This window comes from Hordeum vulgare, chromosome 3H (genome assembly GCF_904849725.1).
Source record: "Hordeum vulgare subsp. vulgare chromosome 3H, MorexV3_pseudomolecules_assembly, whole genome shotgun sequence".
NCBI lineage: Eukaryota > Viridiplantae > Streptophyta > Magnoliopsida > Poales > Poaceae > Hordeum > Hordeum vulgare.
In genome coordinates, this window is record NC_058520.1 from 531,384,659 (window position 1) to 531,394,410 (window position 9,752).

The 9,752-nt window shown below is 45.1% G+C and overlaps 1 protein-coding gene across 1 annotated transcript; it reads left to right on the plus strand.

Annotated features, from left to right (window-relative positions):
• Positions 1–6,438: 6,438 nt before the first annotated feature.
• LOC123444732 (EPIDERMAL PATTERNING FACTOR-like protein 6) lies at positions 6,439–8,948 on the plus strand. The gene is made up of 3 exons (XM_045121553.1): positions 6,439–7,269; positions 7,677–7,714; positions 8,105–8,948. Exons 1-3 carry the CDS (start codon positions 7,101–7,103, stop codon positions 8,312–8,314), a joined length of 417 nt encoding a protein of 138 aa, XP_044977488.1. The 5' UTR covers positions 6,439–7,100; the 3' UTR covers positions 8,315–8,948.
• Positions 8,949–9,752: the final 804 nt, after the last annotated feature.

The following is a 9,752-nucleotide window of genomic DNA, read 5'->3' on the forward strand; positions in this document are numbered from 1 at the left end:
TGTGGATGTTACGAACATCCGACATACACGTTTTTGATGACCACGTGATAGTTCAGTGCGTAATACTTAATGGCTTAGAAGCAAGGCGCCGAAGACGTTTTGAAACGTCACGAAACATAAGAGATGTTCTAAGAGATGAAATTGAGATTTCATGCTAATGCCTTGTTGAGAGGTATGAGACCCATGACAAGATTCTTTGTCTACAAAGTAAAGGAGAAAAGCTCAAATCGTTGAGCGTGTTCTCAGATTATCTGAGTACAACAATCGCTTGAATCAAGTGGGAGTTAATCTTCCAAATGAGATAGTGATGGTTCTCCAGAAGTCACTGCCACTAAGCTGCTAGAGCTTCGTGATGAACTATAACATATCAAGGATAGATATGATGATCCTTGAGCAATTCGCAATGTTTGACACCGCAAAAGTAGAAATCAAGAAGGAGCATCAATGGTTGATGGTTAGTAAAACCACTAGTTTCAAGAAGGGCAAGGGCTAGAAGGGACACTTCATGAAACGGCAAACCAGTTGCTTCTCTAATGAAGAAACCCAAGATTGAACCCAAACCTGAGACTAACTGCTTCTGTTATGAGGGGAACGGTCACTGAGGCGGAGCTACCCTAGATACTTGATAGATGAGAAGGCTCGCGAAGTCAACAAAGGTATATTTGATATACATGATATTGATGTGTACTTTACTAGTACTCCTAGTAGCACGAGGGTATTAGATACCGGTTCGATTGCTAAGTGATTAGTAACTCGAAATAAAAGCTACGGAATAAACGGAGACTAGCTAATGGCGAGGTGCTGATAAGTATTGGAAGTGTTTCCAAGGTTGATGTGATCAAACATCGCACGCTCCCTCTACCATCGGGATTGGTGTTAAAACTAAATAATTGTTATTTGGTGTTTGCGTTGAGCATGAACATGATTGGATCGTGTTTATTGCAATACGATTATTCATTTAAAAAGAATAATGGTTATTCTATTTGCTTGAATAATTACCTTCAATGGTTTATTGAATCTCGATCGTAGTGCTACATATGTTCATAATATTAGTGCCAAAAGATACAAAGTAATAATGATAGTACCACTTACTTGTGGTACTGCCGCTTGAGTCATGAAGGTATAAAATGCATGAAGAAGCTCCATGTTGATGGATCTTCGTACTCACTCATTTTTGAAACGTTTGAGACATGCAAACCATACCTGTTGGTATAAACACATGAAGAAACTCCATGCAGATGGATCGTTTGGACTCACTTGATTTTGAATCACTTGAGACATGCAAAATCATACCACATGGAATAGGAAAGTAACTTGTTGGATGCAATACATTTTTGATGTGTGCAGTCCATTGAGTGCTGAGGCATGCAGTGGATATCGTTATGTTCTTACTTCACTGATGATTTGAGTAGATACATGAGTATTTACTTGATGAATCACAAGTCTGAAATATTGAAAGGTTCAAAGCTATTTCAGAGTGAAGATTGTCGTGACAATAGGATAAACTATCAACGATATGATCATAGAGACGAATATCTGAGTTGCGAGTTTTGGTACACAGTTGAGACAATTTAGAAATTGTTTCGCAATTCATGCCACCTGGAACACCATAGTGTGAAGATGTGTTCGACCACCATAGCCACACCCTATTTGATATGGTGCATACTATGATGTCTCTTATCGAACTACCACTATCGTTTATGGGTTATGCATTAGAGACAACCGCATTCACTTTAAATAGGGCACCGCGTATTTCCGTTGAGATGACACAATATAGACTATGGTTTGGAGAAACCTATGCTGTCGTTTCTTAATAGTTTGGGGTTGCGATGCTTATGTGAAAAAGTTTCAGTCTCATAAGCTCGAACCCAAAGCGGATAAATGCATCTTCATAGGATATCCAAAACAGTTGGGTACATCTCATATCTCAGATCTGGAAGCAAAGTGTTTTGTTTCTAATAACGGGTCCTTTCTCGAGGAAAGGTTTCTCTCGAAAGAGTTGAGTGGGAGGGTGGTGGAACTTGATGAGGTTAGTGAACCGTCACTTCAACCAGTGTGTAGCAGGGCGCAGGAAGATGTTCCTATGGCGCCTACACCAATTGAAGTGGAAGCTGATGATGGTGATCATTGAGCTTCGGATCAAGTTACTACAGACCTCGTAGGTCAACAAGGTCGCGTACTACTACAGAGTGGTACGGTAACCCTATCTTGGAGGTCATGTTGTTGAACAACAATGAACCTATGAGCTATGGAGAAGCGATGGTGGGCCCGGATTTCGACAAATGGCTGGAGGCCATGAAATCCGAGAGATGATCCATGTATGAAAGCTAAGTGTAGACTTTGGAAAAACTACTTGATGGTCGTAGGACTGTTAAGTAAAGATGGATCTTTAAAATAAAGACATGCAATGATGGTTAAAAGTCACCATTAAGAAAAGCTCGACTTGTTGAAAGATGTTTCCGACAAAGTTCAAAGCGTTGACTATGATGAGACTTTCTGACTCGTAGCGATGCTAAAAGTCTGTTGGAGTTATGTTAGTAGTTGCTGCATTATTTATGAAATATTGCACATAGGATGTCAAAACATTGTTTCCTCGACGGTTTCCTTGAGGAAAGATTGTATGTGATACAACCAGAAGGTTTTGTCGATCCTAAGGATGCTAACAAGTATGCAAGCTCCAGCGATCCTTCTATGGAGTGGTGCAAGCATCTTGAGTTGGAATATACGCTTTGATGAGATGATCAAAGCTTTTAGGTTTGTACAAGGTTTATGAGAAACTTGTATTTCCAAAGAAGTGAGTGGGAGCACTATAGAATTTCTTATAAGTATATGTGGTTGACATATTGTTGATCGGAAGTAATGTAGAATTTCTGTGAAGCATAAAAGGTTATTTGAAAGGAATTTTTCAAAGGAAGACCTATATAGAGCTATTTGAACATCGAGCATCAAGATCTATAGAGATAGATCAAAACGCTTAATAGAACTTTCAAATGAAATGCATGCCTTGACAAGTTCTTGAAGGAGTTCAAAATAGATCGACAAATAAGGAGTTCTTGGCCGTGTTGTACGGTGTGAATATGAGTAAGACTCAAAAGCCCGACCACGGCAGAAGAAAGAGAAAGGATGAAGGTCGTCCCCTATGCCTTAGCCGTAGGCTCTGAAGTATGCCAAGCTATGTACCGCACCTGATGTGTGCCTTGCCATGAGTCTGTCAAGGGGTACAAAAGGTGATCCAGGATTGAATCACAAAAACAGCGGTCAAAGTTATCCTTAGTAACTAGTGGACTAAGGAATTTTTCTCAATTATGGAGGTGATTAAAGAGTTCGTCGTAAAGGGTTACGTCGATGCAATCTTTAACACTAATCCGAATAACTCTGAGTAGTGAAAAGGATTCGTGTAGTAGAGTAGATATTTGGAGTATTTTCGAATAGCACGTATAGCAGCATCTATAAGATGACATAAAGATTTGTAAAACACACACGGATCTGAAAGATTCAGAACCGTTGACTAAAACCTCTCTCACGAGCAAGACGTGATCAAACCCTAGAACTATATGGGTGTTGGATTCGTTAAAATCACATGGTGATGTGAACTAGATTACTGACTCTAGTGCAAGTGGGAGACTGTTGGAAATATGCCCTAGAGGCAATAATAAATTAGTTATTATTATATTTCTTTGTTCATGATAATCGTTTATTATCCATGCTATAATTGTATTGATTGGAAACTCAAATACATGTGTGGATACATAGACAAAAGACTGTCCCAAGTAAGCCTCTAGTTGACTAGCTCGTTGATCAAAGATGGTCAAGGTTTCCTAACCATAGACAAGTGTTGTCACTTGATAACGAGATCACATCATTACGAGAATGATGTGATGGACAAGACCCAAACTATGAACGTAGCATATTGATCGTGTTGTTTTATTGCTATTGTTTTTGCGTGTCAAGTATTTATTCCTATGACCATGAGATCATATAACTCACTGGCACCGGATGAATACCTTGTGTGCATCAAACGTCGCAACGTAACTGGGTGACTATAAAGGCGCTCAATAGGTATCTCCGAAGGTATCCGTTGAGTTAGTATGGATCAAGACTGGGATTTGTCACTCCGTGTGACGGAGAGGTATCTCGAGGCCCACTCGGTAATACAACATCACACACAAGCCTTGCAAGCAATGTGACTAAGTGTAAGTCATGGGATCTTGTATTACCGAACGAGTAAAGAGACTTGCCGGTAACGAGATTGAAATAGGTATGCGGATACCGACGATCGAATCTCGGGCAATTAACATACCGAAGGACAAAGGGAATGACATACGGGGTTATATGAATCCTTGACACTGAGGTTCAACCGATAAGATCTTCGGAGAATATGTAGGATCCAATATGGGCATCCAGGTCCCGCTATTGGATATTGACCAAGGAGTGCCTTGGGGCATGTCTACATAGCTCTCGAACCCGCAGGGTCTCCACACTTAAGGTTCGATGATGTTTTAGTATAGTTGAGTTATATGTGTGGTAACTGAAAGTTGTTCGGAGTCCCGGATGAGATCCCGGACGTCACGAGGAGCTCCGGAATGGTCCGGAGGTAAAGATTGATATATAGGAAGTCCTGTTTTGGTCACCGGAAAAGTTTTGGGCTCACCGGTAGTGTACCGGGAGTGCCGGGAGGGTACCGGGGACCATCGAGGGGGTGTCACGCCCCGAGGGTCCTTATGGGCAGATGGAGGATACAAACCAGCCCCTAGTTGGCTGACATAAGCTCCCACTAAGGCCCATGAGGTTTGAGAGGCAAAAACCCAAAGGTGGAAAAGGTGGAAAGGGTTTCCAAGTGGAAAGGAGGAATTCTACTCCTAGCAGGATTGGAGTAGGACTCCTCCACCTCCAATTTCGGCCAAACCTTGAGGGTTTGAGGCTGCCTCCTCCCCTCCCTCCCTCCTATATATAATGGTGATTTAGGGCTGATTTGGGACAACTTTTGCCACATGCAACTCAGATTTAGACACCATAGTTCTTCCTCTAGATCGTAATTCTGCGGAGCCCTGCAGGAGTAGATCGTCACCACCACCGGAGCGCCATCACGCTGCCGGAGAACTCATCTACTTCTCCGTCTTGCTTGCTGGATCAAGAAGGCCGAGATCATCGTCGAGTTGTACGTGTGCTGAACGCGGAGGTGCCGTCCGTTCGACACTAGATCGGAACGGATCGTGGGATGGATCACGGGACGGTTCATGGGATGGTTCATGTGGCGTATCGAGGGACGTGAGGACGTTTCACTAAATCAACCGTGTTTCTTAACGCTTCCTGATGTGCGATCTACAAGGGTACGTAGATCCAAATCTCCTCTCGTAGATGGACATCATCATGATAGGTCTTCGTGTGCGTAGGATTTTTTTTTGTTTCCCATGCAACGTTCCCCAACAGATCATGGGTTTCAGTTTCAAGATGACAATGTTGTGCGTGAGCATGGAGAAGCGGCAATGTTTGCACAGTTCATCAAGTTTCATCATAAGATGCATGATTAGAAAACTCACATGCATCTGCAAAATGATTTGGTTGAGCATATGTGAATTCGTGCCGACAACCAATAGATGTATCGGTAACCTTTTCTTTTATATGTATTTGAGACAATTTAACGTTAAACATGAAATATTTATGTAGTTTTTGAACTATGCAATGTTTTGTATTGATCATTTGTTAAGCTAGTATTAAATTTTATATGGTTTTCGATAAAGCAACCTAAAAATGGACACAAGTCTGTCGCGCGAACGAAAAATGGGTCGGCACGTTGGGCGCACGACCGATCCAAATGAAGAACGGGTTGAACATGTCGATCCAAACGGACAAAACACACGTCCATTGGAGTCGCCTTGCTAAATCCCGCAATCTGCAACGCGTCGGAACGAGGCATAGCATGACTGACGAAGGAGGAGTACGCGAGAACCACTTCTCTTCTCAAGCTCGAGTAGCATGTGAAAGAAAATCCCTTATAAGGAGGTTCAACCCCCTCTAACTTTGGGAATCATACTAAACTTTCTATCATCCCTTGCCATGACACTTACATGGATCCTTCAATTTTTACTTCTTTTGGAAATTGTTAGATGGACCAAGTTTGAAACCGCAGCACAGCCCTTTTGAAGTTCAAGCACCAAATCGCAGCATGAGTCTAAATTTGTGACCTGCGCCCAATATAACTCCCGGTTTGTATCTGCTCTGTCCACAGTGTGGTTACTGTTGGGAGGAACGGATTCATTGATCAGCACTGCACACGCATCAATCTCCCGTCACGCTTCCAGCATAATCTTACTCGAATCTAACGTTCTCCCCTCACGCTTGATCTAAGAAAGATCGTCTCCATCTCCTAGTCTCCTAGACAGCACTCACCGCGCCATGCCTGCACCTTCAATTTCCCCCCTTCCATGGACCACTTGGACCCCCTTGGCGCGTAAAACCTGTGCCAAGACCACAGGCTTTTCTGGGGAGCACACGGCACATGCGAGCTGCTGCGCTCCTCCCTCCCGTCCTCCATCCATCTCCATCTCCATCTCCATCTCCATCTCCATCTCCCCACAGATGAGATGAGATGAGGTGAGAGAGGTACCTGGCGGTATTTGGCGAGACCAGTCGACGCCGATCCCTCGCAATCATACAAAACTAGGAGTACTGAGGTGACGAGTGAGGCGAGGTCGGACGACGTACGTGGTACCGTTCTGCACTGTTGCTGCCTGCGCGTTCTTTTATGCGTCTGCGCACCTGCTGCTCCCCTCTCGCCCCTGCATTCACTCCCATCCATCCACCGATCGACCGATCTCGTACGGTTGTAGAGTCTCGTCCGACGGATTCCGATCGGTCGAGAGATCTGACGCCGCTACAGTGCCGAGCGGGCTCCTGCTACAAGAGGCAGCGGTGACCGGTGGAGGCTCCGTGCTGGGTGTGTGCGTGCGCCTCTCTGCTTCCGCTTCCGCTTCCGCTCCTGCTCCCGCTTCCGCTTCTTCCCAAATTCGGCCACTCCGTCAGCGGCGGCCATACTGTTGCTGCGGCTTCCGGGGCTTAAAAGGGGAGTGGGTGCCGGTTCTGCCGCAGCGGAATCGCCCATGGAGGGCTCCCGGGGGAGGTGGAGGTGGGGTGGCAGGCGCAGATCCGTGCTGATGGTGGCGCTGGCCCTGTGCTTCGTCGTGGCCGCCGTCGTCTCCCTGTGCTGCTGCTGCTGCGCCCGGCCCGGGGCTTGCGGTGGCAGGAGTACTGTGGTGGTGCTCCCTTCAGGTAACGAACTGAGCCTGGGTTTTGCTCCTCCGTGCGGTTGTTTCCCTAGTTTTCGCAAACTTTTTTGGTTCGTATCCATTGATCGTTCGCTTGCGCTGGTTTGGTTTGTGCCTGCTGTGCCACTTCGCATCTCTTCCGCGTGTTTTCCATGGAGGTTTTATGTGCTCTGCTGCTCTTTTACCCTCTCTTCTGCATGCTGATGCTGCTTCTTTCCACCTGCAATGAAACTGGAGCGTACATACATGATACGGCCTCGGCGTGCCGGCTTAAAGCCCAAGAGAAAAACAATATGGATCCTTGTTATGCATTGCATCATCTTCTAGTATTGGCTTAGACTTTAGACCATGCATGCCTGTTGAAGTGAGATCACTCTGTCATGACCCCCCATGTCCTCCTTTTTTGTACAGATTTTTGGAGACGAGCAGCAGCATCGTTTGTTAATCAGGTGCGTTCACATCCCCCTACATTCGATAAAATTCACAGCTGCACACACACCGTACGCCCCCGGCGGTTCACGTAGACTGTCGATGCCTGGCCTGCCCCTGCACACCGCCCGGTTTCTTGTTCTTGATCTCCTAGCATTCATTTATCTCGAGTTCATGATGCCCCATGCGTCAACAAAGCTGAGGTCCCGCGAAAGTAGGTGCACACTCGACTAGGCTGCGGACACACCGCGCAGGCACAGCTATGCACGCCAGCGCACGCCCACGCTCACGCTCACGCCCATACCCGACAGCCCTTCAACGCCGGCGGGGCCCATCATTTCTTGACCATACGTCGCTGCCGTCGACACGCACCATCACATTCGTTGCATAATCTGTGGTCATGCTCACAGGATCGGTCAAGAGCCAGCGGGAGCGGGAGCCGGCGGCGGCTGACGGTGGAAGGGCCGGGGTCGTACCCGCCGCGGTGCACGTCCAAGTGCGGCGGCTGCAACCCGTGCTACCCGGTGCACGTGGCCGTGCCGCCGGGGGTGCCGGTCACCACGGAGTACTACCCGGAGGCGTGGCGGTGCAGGTGCGGCAACCGGCTCTACATGCCATGATCGGCGCCAAGACGAGCCGAGACGTCCAACCGCGGTGGCCGGTGGCCGGTGGGGGCATCGACACCGACGCCGATCGGCCTCGGCGCAAGCCGACGAGCTCTTCACACCGTCGTCGCCACATCATTATTGCCCGGGGCCGGGCGGCTCGACCGCGGCTGCAGCTGGAGCAGTGCCATGGCTGTCGCGGCGCGCCTGCCTGCATGCATGCATGCATGCATGGGTGGAGCTGCAGGGAGGTGGTGGGGGGTGGCCGGGCCTACTGGGCCGCTGGGCTCTGTTTCTGTGCGTGTCTTCTCTGCGCCGCTGGGAATTCGCACGGCCCTACCACGACGCGCCGGGGCCGGCATGGGGAGGTTGTTGTACGGCGCGTGCTGTGCTGGGGCTGGGGGGAGAGCGAGATACAGTGCACTGACTGCCGCTCCTGCACGTGTCCGGATCATCTGTTGATATGGTTCTCTGTTTTATTATTTCGGTTCTGTTCCGTCTGGAGCTTTGATTTCAATTTTTTGCGCTCGTGATCTTCTTCTTGACCACATGATGTGTGATGTAACACTCTAAAAGGGTAGAGGATGATGCGTATTGCAACATGGAACGGACGCGGATGCTGCTTAGTTTGCAGACGCGATGTGTCAAATGTGATGTCTGTATGCCTATGTTCAGATATGATTTACTCCCTTAGTTTCTAAATATAAGTTTTTTTTAGATATTCCATTAAAGAACTACATACAAAACAAAATGAGTGAATCTATACTCTAATGTATGTCTATATACACTATCAAAAGAGCCCGTGCGTTGTAACGGAAGCAAACCATACAACATGTCTTAAACTAATAATCATGACTTGAGACCTTTATTTAAACTTACTGCATACATAGAATTTAAAAATTATGAAATAAGTAAAATAACATCATATTTAGATTATACACATCACTATAGATTCAAATTACATTATAAATAGAAATTTAAAAAATTAAATAGGTAAGATACATTAGATTTCGATTGAAAACATTTTTTGAATGAAAGTTCATATGTAATAATTTAAAATTAGAGTTACAGTTTATAAGATATATATTTTTAGAGTTTTTGTTAATTATAATTGGATCGTGGATTAATTAACAACATGGATCAGCCTCGTGATGAAAAATTGATTGTACGCTATTGATTAAAATTACAACATAAATATTATTTAAAAATTGTTAAATAGATAAAATAACATTTTATTTAGATTGTGCGCATCATTATTAATTAAAATTACATTATAAACAGAATTTTAAAAATTAAATAGATAAACTAACATTATATTCAGATTCTACATATTTTTCTAATAAAATTTCATATATAATAATGTAAAATTGGAGTTACCGTTTATAAGATATAATTTTTTTAAAGTATTTTGCACTTATAATTGAACTACAAATTAATTAATTAAAAATTGTAG

Coding starts and splice junctions, on each gene's coding strand:
- LOC123444732 (XM_045121553.1), top strand. CDS start 7,101: ATGGAGGGCTCCCGGGGGAGGTGGAGGTGGGGTGGCAGGCGCAGATCC. Junction 7,270..7,676: donor TGTGGTGGTGCTCCCTTCAG/GTAACGAACTGA, acceptor TTTTTTGTACAG/ATTTTTGGAGACGAGCAGCA. Junction 7,715..8,104: donor CAGCATCGTTTGTTAATCAG/GTGCGTTCACAT, acceptor TCATGCTCACAG/GATCGGTCAAGAGCCAGCGG.